A 17,141-nucleotide genomic window follows, 5' to 3' on the forward strand; every position below is an offset into this window, starting at 1 on the left:
AGAGAGTGTGTGTGTGCGTGTGTGTGTGTGTGTTTTATGGGGGGAGGGGGACCCAAGTTCACGGCCAATGCCTCTGCTCTTTCAGTGCTGTTTGTCTCCTCCAGCTAAAGAAGGAAACAAAGAGGTGCAAAGGAATGGTGATTCATATTTAGTTCAGACTGGAGGCTCCACATTCAGGGGTTACCCTCTGATAATACAGTGTCACAGGATGGAGGTGTGAAGTGGCTACTTCACAAATCTGGACTAATTTATTGGCTTACACAGAGTCTATAAAAGAACAATAACACAGAAGACCAAATCAAGAACTAGCAACTTAAAGGTCACTTTGCATAATTGAGACAGACAGTTATTGAGTGTATTCAGCAAGCGAGAGCACAAGAACACAAGAGCACAACTAATTACTGCAGTATCAAAGGTGAAAAGTCCAACATCTTTCAGGCACACAGAACAATCCAATTATACAGAATGATCACTGCAATTAATGCAATTGTACGCATAAATGTTATTATAATGTGCTTGCATTTTTGTAGGAAAGGAAAATTGTGAAAAACCAAGGGCACAAGTTTTCTGAACTCACAGTTGCACACCACCCCAGAGACAGCACAGCCTTGACGATAAAAGGAGATAATGAACACATCCGCAGCAGACGTCAGCCTTCAAGGCATCAATTCAGGGAGTTTTTTCCAGTTTAAATCAGTCTGTGGATAATGCAGTGAACCAAAAATGCACTGAGAAACTAAGCAGACCTTTACTATCACTGTATCTGGAGCAGAATGGAGGAAGATGGTTATCTGACATAGTGGAGTTGCATCACTGACAATCTAAACTGCACAGTTTCTATTGTCCACTTTGCAAATGCGCAAGCACAATTTATATACTGTTTTTGCTCCCTGCAAATAAATGGGAGCTGCCCAAAAATAATTTGAAACAATCTCTAAGCACATAGGTCTCATCCAAATACTCTCTCTGATGCACTCATTGCATGCCAGCATGATAGATACCCATTCCAAAGCCTGCTCAATTACTCAAAGGATGGTGTCTAAATCAGAGGAGTGACATTAACAAAATAGTTTAACTCCCCGGCTCTTTGTGTGAGTCTCTTCCACGCTTTGTTTCCTGCCAGCATGACACACGTCCATGTCTGTGATCAAGATGAATCAAAACACAATGTACTGTACAGTTCTTCAATTACACAATATGGCTGCATTCCGGCCAGCTCGTTGGACCCGCTTATGCATTACAGCGTGGCAGAAGTAGACTCAGCCTATCGCAACAATACAATAAGAGACAATGCGAGTGCCAGGCAAGCTTCTGTAACTGTTAAATCAAAATGTTCCACTTGTATTCATATTCTCACAACAATGACAATAGTGTCTTTGGTTTCCTCCTGAGTGCCAGTGTCACAACAGTTGAAAACACAATCAGTCTTTTCCTGGTGATGGGAACGCAGAAACTCTGTGCTGGTGCATTAGTGCAGTGGGCCAGGGCCATGGGGTAGCGACTGATTCCTCACACTCATACACACTTATGTAGATGAGTAGTTACAAGTATGAGTATTTCTGTTCCATACTACTTCATACGTCTACTCCACCACAAATCTGTGGCCGTTTACACCACTGCATTCTGATTAATCTGCACTTTTTACTGACTATTATCAATTCTAAACATATGATCAACCTCTAAAACATGAAAATCTGTCAGTGAAGTGACGCCACTACAGTATCTTCAGCACAAACTAACTTCTTCATGACTGACCCTTCCTAAATCCCGCCCCTTTTTGCTCTGTGCTTCATGTTGAGCCAGACTGGTGCCTTAATCAACTTTCTTCTTTCCTGTTTCTTGTACTTCTGTGACTCATTAATGTGGAAAAGAAAACCAAACATATTTTCACATCTTAAGTTAACTAATGTTAGCTAAATGCTAGCTACTCAACATCAGCTAGTTAATCACCGTTTTGCAAAATAAGGAAGCAAACAGGTATTTTAGCCACTTAATGTCCACCTAGAAAAAAATCAATTTAAGTTTAAATATATCCTATATTTAAAACAGTTTCATTGCTTTACTTTGCGACCAGACAGTCTTTTCTGATGGGAAACCGCCATTATATAAGCCAAATATCACTCTCCAAACCAACAAAACTCCATCAGTGAAATCAGTAATTTTACCTTGCAGAGCTTGGGTGTTACTGTGTTTTAAAAGTTCAGATTCACCAAAGTTTCAATGATACAAGCAGTCTAACAGATTGGGGTCGTGATGTCACAGCAAATCCTGTGTCCTGTGAGGTTAATTTACTGAAGTCGCCTGTGGAGTTTGGTTGGTTTGGAGAAAGCGATATTTTGCCTATATACTGTAATAGCGGTTTTGCTTCAGAAATGGCTGTCTGACAGAAAGGTAAAGTTGTGGAAATAATCTAAATATAGTGGGGTTTTTTAGGTGACTATTTTCCATACTGGTGGCATCTACTGTAGGTAATACACCAAGTATTGATAAGAAGCCTACCCCAAACTCAATTTACTATCTATCTTATTAAAGCTGGTGTACCAACAGAGAGAAAGAAGATGAAGTAGCACAGTTACTCAGAAAGCCACAAGTCTGGTAAATAAAGCCTGCACAAACAACGAGAATCTGCTTTCCCAAAAACACCGGCTGTGGTGGGCCAACCTGCTTCCTTTTTATACTTCTCTGTTGCTGACGGCTTGTTTCTATGTGTTTCCACTGTGCTGCTTTTTGTAATGTCTAGTAACCTTATTATGGGTATCACAGGCCTTCATCAGACTGAGCCTGGCTCTGAGCCTAGTCCCTCCCCCTTCCAGGCCTCTCTCCTCCCCCTGCATCTCCTCTCCTGCAACAGGATTTGAAGGCGAGCAGAGAGGGAGGGGGCAGAGCCCAGAGAGAAACAAAAAACGTGACTAGGCACCCAAAGCGTCCTGTTATGCAACAACTGACCTACTAACATACATTTAGAGACTCAGAGAGAAGCAGAGAGAGGGAAGGAAACAGAGACCCAGAGAGGAGAGAGAGAGGAATTAGAGCAAACATGAGCACTGAAAACAAGCAGCCACTGTGTTCACACTCTCGCATGTACCTGCACTAATCGGAGAGCTGCTGTGTTTTCTAAGTCACGGACGGTGTGTGTGAGCGTGTGTGAGGGCGGATTGTTGGACAAGAACTGCGCTGTTTGGACTCTGTGGATTTTTAGAGAAAAAGGGTAAGTTTGTTTTGTTTAATAACTGCATCATTGCATTAATGCTCATTTGGAAACGCTGGAGACGGTAACCTGTGTTTTTTCTCGGCGTGTTTTGACATTTTCCCCCCTCTCTGAGCGTTTGTTTTGGTGCATCTTCTCAATGTCAAGGCGAGGCGGTTTCCCTCCTCCGTGAGGGTCTGTATGTGTGCGTTTCTGTGCGCGAGGAAGGGGGAGGAAAAGGGGGGGGGGGGGTAGCCAGAGGTTATGGGATTCCTTCAGAAAAAGGTGGAAACTCACTGAGGCGAATGTGGCTATATTGGAGAGGTGCCATAGTTGTAATGTGGCAGGGTCAACACATCCGCGCTGTTGTGTTATTATGGTGCATAACCCAGTCATACATCCTGCTTGTTGTGGTGCGTTTATGGGCAAGTTTAGTCTCTTTTGGCCAAGTGATGCACCTGTTTCAGATAATTGTTATTTTACAGTAATTATTAAAGCTACTACAAGGAGTTTTAACTGGTTGTTGAAACGTTTCAATTCTGCTATTATATGACCTACATAATTTAAAGAGACCATTAGTAAGAAGATCCGCTATTTCTGAATATTATTTCTTAATGTCTGCCATCTGGTCGGATTCTATTTGGAATCAGATGAAACGATCTTGTGTTTACATTTTTCTGAGAGGCAGTGAGCAGTATGTTAGCCAGGTGAGAGGAAGCAGGAGGAAATTTTTTAAAGATAATTTTATTTTTGATGTTATATTTTGTGGTTATTATTCTGGAAATCCTTCCACTTTTGTCCACAAGGGACTCCAAAATCAACAAAATAATGAAATGTGAAAGTTAGTAGCTTTAAGATAAGATTAAATAATCTTTTACTAAATCATTCAGTGGAAATGTTATTAATATATCTCATTCGGTGTCGGGTTTATTTTTATACTCGGCTTCTTTTGGGTTAGTAGGCTAGTCCGTGCCGACAACTGGAAAAATCCCATGCAGGCTCCGAGGACACACTTCTCTCCGTCACGTGTAGCAGCTCTTTGTAAAGGTTAACGCGGCTGTGCAGCCCTCCGGGTTAACCCTTTAGTATGCGAAGCAGTCTGAAGGAGCACAACACAATCCAGAGCGCACAGACTAGGCATGATCACTCGACCTGGATACATGTGGATATCTGCGTTTTACTTCTTTGTTTTACATCCTCGGCTCGGACGAAAAACTAGGAGAGGATGAAGAATGGTCTTCAGGGGCTCTGATGAGTGCAGCCGCTGGCCAGGTGAGGCGTGGATCCAGAACATCTGGATCAAATGTGGGTCAGATGTGTCCCTGTGTTCGTGAGCAGCTCGGTTGACAGCTACTATAGAAATATCTATTTTTCATAAAATAGCAGGAGAAAATGTGTAGATTGTTTGTTGAGATGCTGCTATTTTTTTGAGACGGTGGGTGAATTTCACGGCGTGGATGGATCCATGCAGTCGCCTCGGATGACTGGAGATCCGATTAAATATGCATGAAGACGATTTGTCAGACAGGGCAACAAAGGAGGCATGCGGGGTAACAGATTTCTCACAATGTGTTGCCACGTGAATTATGAGTGGTGTTTTTCTTATTTATTTATTTGCATTGCGCCCAATCTATGCGAAGGTAAACAATACATTATGGCCTTTAAATTGACTTGAGCGGCTATAAACAGCTGCGTCTGGCTGCTGTCCAACAGTGTTTCAGTAGTGATGTAAAATGTTGTAATGACTTGGTAGTACACAGATGACAAATCTGAGCATTTATGTGACATTGTACGGTTTGTTTTGAAAGAGAAACCTCATACTGGCTTCATTTTGCGCACCGGCTTTGTGGTCAGGTTGTACACACTACACGTGGTCCATTTATTGCAGCTTTCCTGTGCGTGAAGGCATCACAAGCCATTTCTATCCACATAATGCACACATAACAGCAGTGTGAACAAGAGATTCTCTAGGGGAGCGGAATGATTTCAGATTTTGTTGTGAAAGTGTCCAGGACATCCTGACTCTCCCCTGTGGGGTGAAGCACTCTCTGTGCGCATTTTACGCATTGTAAGTCGTGAATGTGCCGCATCTGGAGCTGTATGAGGTGTAGGAAACATTGAAGGGGTTATGCAGGTTGCATAATAAATGAATTAAATAATTAAAATGGATTAAAGAATGGGGAAGATTATGCAATCGGCGGAAACCCATAGTCTGTGGCTATGCAGCGCTGCGCTTTGCTGCGGAGCGGCCGCTGCCAATTGGTTGGCGCACACAGTGGGTCTCTATGCCAGCTATGAATGTAGGTCACATTAGTCCTGTGGGAGGGGGGTGAGGCGCACCACCGCCGCTGACTAGAAAGGCAGAATCAAAACCCCACCAAAATAAATCCTCGCCCCGCCATAACAAAGAAACGAGGCAGGCATGCAGAAATAGAAGATCTGCACACTGATAAAAGCCCTGCGCAACCTAAATAAATATCATTTCACTTATCAAAACTTAGATTATTTTGAAAAAACAAAACATTTTTTCCCAAGTATTTTTTAGGCTGTTGCATCACTGATCTGAACTCCTGAGGTTATTAAGGTGTGAGTACAGATCAGAATCAGTAGTCTTAGCTGTTCATAAATGCACCAGAAAGACAGTTGATTCTTGAGTCTCATTCCCAGGACGTCAAATGGACGTTTTGTCATTTTGTGATGGCAAAGCATGTTGAGCAAGGAAGCATGGGAAATCCAAGCAGAGGGCAGGGTCTCTGCATATAGAGACACCACCACACACTTCCAGCCAGTCAAAATTTATAGTGTATATATTGTCATTTTTTAAGAAAATGTTACATGTTATACTATCAGACCCTACCTGTGTGCAGCCCTACAAAATGAAACCCCACATGTGAGGGGAGGTGATGGTCGAGAGCATGGAGCGGCCTCCGTTCTGTCCTACTTTGTGGCCTCTTGACTTTCTCGGGGTTTCCTGGCACATGTAAGATAATAAAAGATGAGGGCCGTGCTTTGTTATTGTGCTGTGGTTTGGAGCCAGCACAGAGGCGAATTACAGCATTTAGTAGGCCACGGGAGCACATGTGACTGGTGCAACACATGGACTGAGTCACTCAGCTTTTTTTTCCTTTTCCAGAGAGAGGGGTTATATGGCAGTGTGTTCGTGGAACAAGGATCTTGTTTGGATAGGACTCCGCCTTGCTGGCATGCTGCCCAATTTCTTTGGCCCCCCTCTTCTGTCTCTTTTTCTTGGGAAGATAAAGTCAGCCCCCAGACTTGGAATTCAAGCAGACCCCACCCATGACCCCCAACCCTGCACCACGTGCCATACATTGCATTCTTCCCAAGGGGGTGGGGGGCAACAGTTTCATCATTCCCCCTCTTCTCTGAAGCATGAAACCCACCCACCCCTCCTTTTTATTTTAGACCTGCTCCCATTTCCTGAAACACTCCACAGGAACACGTGCAGGGGTTTGAACTCAGTCCACTGTTTCCAGAGCTCAATGCCACATTTAGACTGTGTGGTTGTGTGAGCGAGTGCAGCTCGGATTCTTTTACTGTGCTATCGTTCCACAAGTGCCACAGAGACCCAGTGATGACACGTGAAGAGTGTATGATAAATTGGAAAGAGTAATCTAGGTCAGGGAAATGTGTGCAGAGGAGTGGGGCTGTGGTACACTGCAGGTTCTCGCCTGCTTCCCTGGGATGTGTTTGTATGTTTGAGCTGGAAAATTTGATTTATGCCGGCAAATAAAATAGCTACATTTTAACGTAGCTCTTTTGGCAGCTGTGATTTATTCGTCATGTTTCAGCTGTTTTGGCTCGAAGCGTCTCCAGAAATCTAAATGTGTTGTAATTTTGATGACAAAGAGGGTGAATGAAATGGATTTACAGGCTGAGCTGTGGAGGAGAACACGTTGTAGGTTGGTGTGATTCAGGCTCATTCACATGGTTGGATATTGAGGGGTTCTACAGAGACAGACGGTGGGACAGACAAACAAGGCTGGGTGAAATGGCTTAGAAATAATATCAAGACATTTTTTGTCTAGTCTGTGATATATGATGAATATCTTATAATACAAATTTTCTCTAAAATATCATTCAGTTTAGGGCTGGTCACAATCAAACTGCACAATATTTTTTTTGACAAACACATCAATATGAGTATTTATTGATATTGCAACAATATTGTAGGGATGACTATTGGTACTTTAACAAAAAAATATTAACAAAATGCAATTTCTGACAACTAATTTACTAATCAATTAATCTTTTTGAGACATTTTTTCAGAAAAATGTCCAAATTCTCTGATTTCAGATCCTCAAATGTGAATATCTTTTTAGCCCTCTATCACAGCAAAATGAATATCTTTGGGTTGAGGACAAAACAAGACATTTGACATCACTATGGTTTTTTTTACAAACACTGATCAGCATTTTTCTGACACTGTATGGACCAAACAACTAATCGATTAGTCAAGAAAATAATCAACAGATTAATTGATAATGAAAATCATCTTTACTTGTATGTAGCCCAGCCCTAAGACAATCTTACAGCAAAACACAAGAGGCACCACTGTCAGTTAATTAAACACGAGATTCATTCATGTGTCCACCTCATCCTGACTGTAACACAGATATGCAGTATACGCACTAGGTGACGTCAATCACCCTCCTTTTGTTACAAAACGTTGTTTTCTCACCATCTGCTTTTGGCCATGTCAAGCCACTGGTTCAGAGGAGGGGAGAGAAAGTCCGATATGATTGGCTGCCCTCTCTGTTTCCCCCCTTTTTGTTGCTATGGGTGACACATTCCTTCTATTGATGCAATACCAACATTGTCGCAATTGCCTCTGGTTTCCCCCCTGCCCAGCAGCTCCAGTATAATCTCATCTCCAGCCCTCTCTTTGTTTTAATTCTCCCTCATTGATTCCCTCCATTTCTTTGTCTCCGCTCCACTACACCTCCGTCTATATTTAGACAGTGCTCTAATTCTCTGCGCTTCCTTGTTCTTTTTTGTCTTCCCATCTCTTTTTGTCTTTTTTCTGATCTCTCCCTCGTCTCTCACCGCTTCACCTCTCTGCAGCTCGGCTGACCTATATTCCGGCGAGCCGTACGGTGGAGGCAGCGAGACTTGTGTTTACAGAGTGTGGTTGGTCCCCAGTTTCTGGGTCAGTGGGACATGATGAGAAAAAAAAGTCTCTCCCTTCATTCTTCCTTTCTCGTGCCTGACAACCACATGTCAAAGGCTCACGAGGATAAACCATTCAGCCAAGTAAAGGGGAAAAAATCCAGACAAACAAATACAGTGTAAATATAATGTAGATTATTAGATTAGATTCTTTGTCTGCCATTGTCTGCATTTTAGAGGTAAAAAAAAACTCCTTTTCCCAGAATCTGGGCTCAAATCCATATTCACTGTGAGGATACGCCTGTAGTTACGTAATGGTGTCAGATTGTGAGGAAGAGCAGAGTAAAACCATTGCAAACACCTTGCCAGATTATGAGATTACAGATTCAGACAGTATAATAGTGCTTATGCAGTTGAACCCAGGAGTGCAGATGTTGAGTAACATGTTTACTGCAGCTGCTAAATATGGATGGGATCCACCGTGGCTCTTATTATGCATACACTGAAATATAAAACAACAGCCTAGATAGGAAGATATGAATATTTACTGATTTGACCTTCAGTGCTTGAGTTGCTTTGCCAATTTGAGCGTGGGTTCATGATCATCTCAGTGCAGAGAGACTCATTTGTTTACATTTCTGGAAGAATAGGCTGTGCAGAAGCTCAATGACAACACGTAGAATTAGGTACGTATATTATGTACCTAATTCTTTTTTCAGAATCTGTACTGTGATATCAAAGGGGCGTCACCCCAAAATCAAAAATACACATTTTCTTCTTATCTGTAGTGCTCTTTATGCATCTAGACTGTTTCAGTGTGAGTTGCCAACTTCTAGAGGTATCAGCTGTAGAGATGTCTACCTTGTCTTGAATATAATGGGACTAAATGGCACTTGGCTTGTATGCTGTAAGTGCTAAAGAAAAATACAATGGAAAAACTCAACAGCAATGTCGTCTTTTTACAGAAATCATGACCCGGTTAGTTAAAATAATCCACAGACTATTGTGAGCAGGTTCATGTAGGAACCACTTTATTTCCTGTAGAAAGGATCACATTTATTTGGGTCTTTGTTGATCACACTAAAGGAAAAGTCAGGTAATCGCCAAAGTCACCAAAGCCAAGTTGGCTAAAAAAAAAAAGAGAGAATATAAAGGTGACTTTTCTTTTTAATTTATTGGTGTTAAGCTCTAATACTTATAACATCACACTGGTTTTGTCTGGAAGTACAACTGTTCAGCTCATTACAGACAGCTCCCTGCTGTATTTGAGCTCTGTGTCACCATTTCCATAGTTATGAGACTTTCCGACCACCCTCGTGTTTCACCCAAATGTTAACAGGCCATGTTATTCCTGCCCGTGTCCCGCCTACAGCCTCCTTTCTATCCAGGGACCCTTGACCTATATTTATCAATGCCTCACCTCCCAGCTGCCCCCACACTTCCAAATCTCTCGCTCCAGTCTCAGCCTCTTTATCCTTGACCTGCACTGGCTGCTGCCTTTGTCTGCCTTATCTGCTCACTCTGCATCATTGATTTGGCATTGAGTTGTTTTGGCGAAGAATGCTGCCACATTCCTCTGCGGATGAACACAGGGGGTAACGGCGTTTCTGTGCTGTTTGTGGATGAGGTTTCTCAGTGGAAAATGGGGTTGGGTGTTTTTTTTTTCTCTTTTTGTGAAGTGTTCTAAAACAAATCCCGGGAACCTCACCAGCCCTGCATCTGCCTCACCCGTTGCTCAGTCTGGCCCAAATACTAGCTAATCCTTAAAACAGTCCAGGTTTGTGCACTCAGCATGTGTCAGATTGATGCAATTTCTGTGGTGTTACACTATGGGTTTCATGCCTGCATTTGCCTCAGTTGCCACATAATGCCATTCTTAAGTACTAGTATTTTATTTTTGCCTTCACTTGCCTCAAAACACGTGGGCTCAGATAGTTCTGCATGTTTTAAACATTATATGATGCCTTTGTACTAACTGGGTGACAAGATGAAACAGGATCATCAGCCTTGCAATGAACTCAGTGCTCTCGTTACATCACAAAAGTCAACATCAACACACCGGGCTAAGGGTCAGGGGTCATAGGCTGCAGACGGAGCAGATCAATAGCCCAGTCAAAAGGTCAGACAGTGAGGTCTAGTGACCATTCATTGGTTGCCAGGGGCAACACATTCAGTTAAAGCCAGACATGCCAAAACCACAAGGGAAAGCTGCTCAGATGTAGACGTGTGTCTTTGATCATTATGCATGCCTAAAAGAATCACAACAGGAGAAATGACAAAAAAATGCCTTAAATGGAATAAGTCTGCTATAAGAATGTATAATGGTACACCAGCAGACCACGTGGATTAATGTCTCTTTTTTGTCTGTTTTTTTTGTCTCTGCAGCCTTTCATCTTGCAGTCAACCGCGGAGAGGAGAAAGACAGACAGAGGGAGCGAGAGCAAGGCTCCCCAAGAGACTGACACACTGAGGTAGACGGGCCGACCTACATCCTGCTGTTTGCATGGAGATCTAGGACACTTCTCCGCCAGCTTAGCTCAGTGTGCTGTTCTTATGCTAAACCTTTAACAACTGACAGCAGAAAAGCAGGAGGGAAAAAAAAGAAGAAATTTTCCTCATCCGTTCAACTTTAAGGACATTTGTGCTTTTTCAAGACTGATCTGATCCACTTAGGGTCTGTGATACTTTGAAGAGTCTGGACACTGAACCAAAAACCCTTCAAGAGGATAAATGAGGGTTGCTAATGCTGAGCTCCAGCTGTTCTTTATCTTTTTGGCTAATTTGGACACTTGAGTCTGCATAACTATACTGAGCCTGCAATAAACAGACCAAGAACTTTGGTTGTTGTCATCACCACCCCTTCCTCCCCCCCCTGACCTGGTTCTTCTCCAGTTGCCAAGAAACATTTCAAACTGGCTGCCACTATACAAGAATGGAAAATCTGACATCAGCTCTCAAAACGATAAACAAAAACTCAGGGAACAACCTAAACTGCCTTGAGACCTTCAATGGATTTGAAGAGTCTCCTTCTGTCCAAGGAAGTCCAGCTCGCCTGGGGCGCCTCATCAAGCCCAAACCCAACATGACCTGCAGGCGAAAGCGTGAGTTCATTTCCGATGAGAAGAAGGATGCCTCCTACTGGGAGAAACGACGCAAAAACAATGAGGCAGCAAAGCGCTCCCGGGAGAAGCGACGTCTCAATGATATGGTTTTAGAGAACCGTGTCATTGCACTGAATGATGAGAATGTGAGGCTCAAGACGGAGCTGCTTCAGCTGAAGCTGCGCTTTGGCCTTATAAGCACTGCCTCCTACATCGAAAAGAGCCAGCAGATTGGTGGGAGCAACAACACAGGAAACGGGGGCTCATCCTCTTCTACTCAGTACTACTCCAGTGGTTACTCTAGCGGTTCTCAGGTGATGATGAACTCTGATTCCTCAGAAACAGAGCAGTCGGGACGCGGTGAAGGCCACAGGCAGCTGGTGAAATACTCCCCACGTGGCTCCCTCTCTGACATGTCCGACGGCTCCTCCAGGGACAGCCCTGAGCCGATTCCTTTTGAGATCAAACAGGAGGGTGACAGGCTGGAGATGGACATTGCCAATGGCACCACCACCCAGATCATGTTCAACATCCATCGTGGTTTGGCCTCCGTGCCAACTCACCACCAGATCCAGCAGCATTCTCAGGAGCTGGAGGCTGCATATCACAGCCAACAGCAGCAACAGCAGCAACACCACCTTCACCAACAACAACAACAGCCCCATCAGGAGCCTGTAACCGCTATCAACACTGTCAGCCAGCCTGCCCCTCACCCACCTGCTGCCCAGAGGAGTGTCATTCTCTACGGCTCCAGCAGTGCCTCCTATCCTGTGGACACCCTGACGAGGCCCCAGGACATTGATTTGAAGGCAGCCCAGAAGCAGAGCAGCAGCCGACTGTCCCAGTCCATTACTGAGAGCTCCACAGAGACACTGGCTGAGGTGACAAAACAGCTGGAGAGGAAGACATTAGACTCTCCGCCATATGAGCTCTCAGACAGCCGTAATGAGGCTGGAGACAGACAGGTGTACAGAGTGTGCCCACTTCCCCAGCAGCACCTACAACAGGAGCAGCAGCAGCACCAGCAGGAGAGCGATTCGTCTGCAGAGCTCCTCCACAAACAGTTGGAGGGGGTCAACCACTCCCAGCTGTACCACCATCTCCAGCAGCCTCATCATTCATACCTCAGTGCCCAAGACGAAGAGCCGCCTGTGCTTACCTATGAAGGTGGGCCCAGGAGCGAGCCTTACTACCAAGGCCAATCAGGCTCCTCCAGCAAGGACACCTCATCCAGTGACGGAGATCCCCGCAGCTCCGATAAAGAGGCCTCCACGGATGACGACGAGTCCCCCTCCTCGTCCTGCTCAGATATGGGCAGCTACCACAACCAACATCTCACCGGCATCCACCAGCCTGCCTCACCTCCGCTCTCCTCCCAGGCCTGCTCTCAGGCCCAGGGACGAGATCCCCAGGGGGAGGTGAAGGGCACGGCATTGCCTCACAAACTCAGACTCAAACACCGGGCCATGAGCACTGGGAGCAGCGGCAACTGCTCCGGCCAGGAGTCCCCGACAACCCCACCCTCTGCCACGCCGCCTCCCCTGCCCCAGCACCCCTACCTGTCTCTCCTGCCCACACAGCAGAACATTAAACGGGAGAGTCCAGGTGGAGCCTGTAAACAGGTGGCCTCAGCGGGGGAGGGGGCCAGGAAGGAGAGTGGGAAAAAGGAGACAGGTGGACGACGAAACAAGAGGCGAGATTAGGTGACACTGGCTTTTAAGGACTTGTCACAACTTAAAAGACATTTCTCCTCTAAGAACTACCCTGCCATCATGCCTTTGCCCTATAATCAAATCCCCTCCTCGAGCCGTTTGGACAGGAAGCTGGGCTTTTCTACTCCCTCACCCCAAATATCACCAAAAAGGCTGGACATCATGTAGGGCTGTATCATATTTGTATATATTGTACAGATTTGTCATTTCTTACATCCATTACATACATACAGAAGCACTTTTGTTTATGTGATGAGAGGAGGAATGGAACTGCCTGCTTTTCTACTTTTGTCATCCAACGATATACAACACAGTGCATCAGCATACATCAACATTTTGAAGACTTAAACAGGAATGTAGGAAAACAAAAAGTTTTGAGCTTTATCAGTACTATGAATTTGGTACATATCTGACTGTAGACAAACATACACATGTATGGCTATCTGCCTTAATTAAAAATCAAATGCAAACGTACACTGGGGACATTCCCTCGACCAAAGAAGCACTAACACTACAAATAAACAAGTTCCATACCTCTTCCCAGACCCTACCTCTACCGACCCATACTCTCCCCAACCATCTCCATTATTTCACAAAAGATCGCCATCACCTTTATTTTTTAAGCACTTGGTTTGTATATTACTGTGATATATGAATATATGTATCTATTATAAATATATATTTTACAAAGAAAATTTGAATACAAATTCAACAAAAATGCGACAAACCTGCAATGGTAAAAGAGGGTTTTGAAAGTGACCATCCTATTATGAATTGCTGTACAGCCACATTGTCCGCTGTCGCTACAGGACCCATTCAAATTAAAACACCTCTCTCTTGATTGTTAAGCTTTAGCATTAATCATTTGTTAATGCCCTGTTTACACAGAAATGGCCGTCCAGTTTGGAGCGCCAACAGCACTGAATGGAGAACATGTTGTTTCCTGAGGCAAGGTCCTCATTAAAATGTTTGGATTTCTTAACCTTTAACCAGCCTTTAAATATTCGGTGGAATTCACCAGCTGCAGGCTCTAAGCCTTTAGTTTATTTGAGCTTTATCAACCATATCTTGTTGTTACCATTCACTGGCCCAATGTATTTATTTCCCTCTTCTCCACACGCCCATCACTGTAGAAAAGCCCACAGGAACATAGACGGAGAATGTGTACAGACCTTTTTAGATACATACCGCAGCCTTGAGTTTTGAACTGTAATGTAGGCATGGGATGCTTGGGGGCAGAAGCAGGAGCTCACATTCATGCAAATGTGCACTGCATTCTGAACAAGTTCCTTTTGTGTAACCTAAGAGAGCTCTCCACAGATACTGTACATTTACTGACACGAGATGAGGTTTTGTAGCGTGACCAAGGGTGGCCCTCCAGGTTTATACTAGACATCAGATGACTGAGTTATTGTAACATGAAAGCTAAAAAATCTCACATCCTCTAATTGGTGCCAATGTTAAAATTCCTTGACAACGATCTGAGCTTGACTTAATAAAGAGAAGGACCCCCCCTTGTTATCCACGTGCCTCCATTATTCATTTCAGGGGTTATTCATCCCTTTCTCATGGTAGTTCTGCTACTGGGCAGTGATGAATTGCCTGCACTGGATCTTAGTTTAACAAAAGTCTATGTACCATGTTTGGCTTTTTGGTGCTTGTGTATAAATGTAAAGCTCCCCCCACCCTTGAACAACACTGTAATGTTTATTTCATTGGTTTTATATCCTCTTTTTTCGTCGAGGTGTTGTTCTGTTTTCCTCTATACTGTGTCTTTTCTCCTATTGACTGTGATGACATGTATTTGCCTCATTCCTCCTCACCCCTCCCCCCCTTTTTCAGTGTGTATTAATCAGTAATGTTTGTGGTTTTTGCTGATGGTTTTATGAAAAAGACAAGAGGACAAAAAAAAAGAAACAGGCAAAGATAGTGTGGTGTTTAGAGATGGGTGGTGGTTGGTCTGGTTGGTCATTACCATCGCTTCCTTTTGACATGAATATGTATGTAAAGACACTAATGTTCATTGTGGAAGATGGGAGCATTTCAAGATCGAAAAATAAAATAAAAAGAATGTTGACCCTATCAACATATCATGAAAAAGGCCTGTTTTTCTCTTCTTTCACCAGTGCTTGTGTGCTTTAGCACAGTAAAACCTGTTTAGATGCTACAAACACACTCATTATCGACTTAAGACTTAAATTAATAATTTTTGAAACAATACATAACACTTTCATGTGACTGCATGAGACTATTTTAAAAAGATTGAAATCCTATTTAATAAATTATCTATGTTTGAAGCAAGTTGTTTCCACCCACCCCCTCTTACCCGGACTCGAGGGAGGTCAGCCAGGTTGCAAGAGCACTGCAAGAGAACAAGACAGACACAACATTGTAAATTGACAGTAACAAGCAATGTTGAGTCCTACTATGTAAGTTGATCAGCTACTTATAACTGTCAGTCTTCTGACAATGTAAAGCTAAGCTTGTTATCCTGAAAACAAAAGCTCACTGGTCTGATAATACACTCTGGAGTTTGAGTTCAGTTGCTGCCTGCCAGGCTACATTAGCATTTTGCTCAGTTTAACCGTTCAGAACTCCTAAAAGATTATTAATGATTTCTTGTGACTCATAAACAGACACTTACTTCTTCAGTGAACATTTATTAATTTTAACTCTAATTATTACAGTTCTCCTTCAACAGAAACTATTTCAACTTATTACTTCAAGAAGAGAGGTTGTGCTCCAACTAATTCTAACTGGGCTGCATAGTTTGCATTTGTGGTTATAGGTACAGCACGATCTGTACTAATAAGTAATCTTCCCCAAAATACTTTTAAAAGTGGGATTGAAGTTAATGCAGCTTGCATAAAAATAAAGGTAACTAATCCACTCAATTTTGAAGACCTGGCAAAATCATATTTACATTTTAAGCCTTAAAATTCAAATGATTGGATTTTAGACTTTTTAAGCAAAGCAAAACTAACACTGAACTGGTCAGCCATTTCGATCTGTTCAAAACTCTTCAGTTTTAAGCAGCAGTGAATGTTAACAGAGCAATCACAGTCTGTGGGCAGCACACTGGCAGCCTGGCTCATCATCTTTTCTGCTGTGAGGATGTTCTACAAACCTTATGCCAGATCCACTAGTTAGGTAATATATTGCTCACTGATTGACAGAACAGAATGAGTCACCATCAGTGACCAAACACAATAAATTAAGGCAGAATTAAGAATTATTACCATACTTGCTTGTAATGTTTTATATTCCTCAAGAACAGATAAAAAAAAAAAGTCATATTATATAAAGGCATGTCCCTGTGTTCTGTAAGGCTGATTGTGCTTCAGACCTTTTTGACTTTTCTCAAAGACTTCAGATTTAGAGAAAAGTGAAGCTTAACAGGCACACCCTCTTTCCATTGTGCAGAGATAGTCTCGTATAGAACCATTTCCCATGGGTGACACACTCTTTTTAGTATCAGAAGCTAATCTGCAATGAGAGGAGCGTCACACTGACACACTTTGTCCGGTGGGGCCAGCACACTCCCTGACAAGCTTGTCTGATGTAACACTGGCCTACTTCTACTAATAGACATGAGCTTAACGCATGAAAATGCCATCAAATATTGCACTCGCATTAGGTACACACAGTCCTCGGCACTTGATACTCATGTTTGAATCTCTTTGATGCCACACTCTACATGACCTTAGGCGGACATTAAAAAGACGGCGTGAATTACAAGCCGAACATGAATAAAATCACTCTCCCTTCTTAAATGCGTCTCAGCTATAACACAACACTGGCCTATGAAGCCAAAAGGCTCGCTTTTGTTGTGACAACTTGAACAGGTGTACCCTCCCACCCCCTGAAACCCAGAATATTTATAGCAGAAGAGCATCACAGACTGGCCCATGTTTCAAACTAAACAGCCTATATCCGAACTGAGAGAGTCAGCAGCATGCTGTGATGTGCAGGACAAAGCCAGGGCAGAGACAGTCTGAGCCTCTGACTGCTGC

General features: G+C 43.3%; 1 protein-coding gene across 1 annotated transcript; it reads left to right on the top strand.

The window, feature by feature from the left end:
• The first annotated feature begins 11,190 nt into the window (after positions 1 to 11,190).
• On the top strand, positions 11,191 to 15,228 carry nfil3-2 (nuclear factor, interleukin 3 regulated, member 2). Its single transcript, XM_084743871.1, has one exon. It carries the CDS (start codon positions 11,248 to 11,250, stop codon positions 13,117 to 13,119), a length of 1,872 nt encoding a protein of 623 aa, XP_084599997.1. The 5' UTR covers positions 11,191 to 11,247; the 3' UTR covers positions 13,120 to 15,228.
• Positions 15,229 to 17,141: the final 1,913 nt, after the last annotated feature.

The sequence above is a fragment of the Lutjanus erythropterus genome, chromosome 19 (genome assembly GCF_056507025.1).
Source record: "Lutjanus erythropterus isolate fLutEry1 chromosome 19, fLutEry1.hap2, whole genome shotgun sequence".
In the NCBI taxonomy this organism is placed as follows: Eukaryota; Metazoa; Chordata; class Actinopteri; order Lutjaniformes; family Lutjanidae; genus Lutjanus; species Lutjanus erythropterus.

What these genes read in the sequence shown, in the direction of transcription:
- nfil3-2 (XM_084743871.1), top strand. Translation starts at nt 11,248, where the DNA reads ATGGAAAATCTGACATCAGCTCTCAAAACGATAAACAAAAACTCAGGG.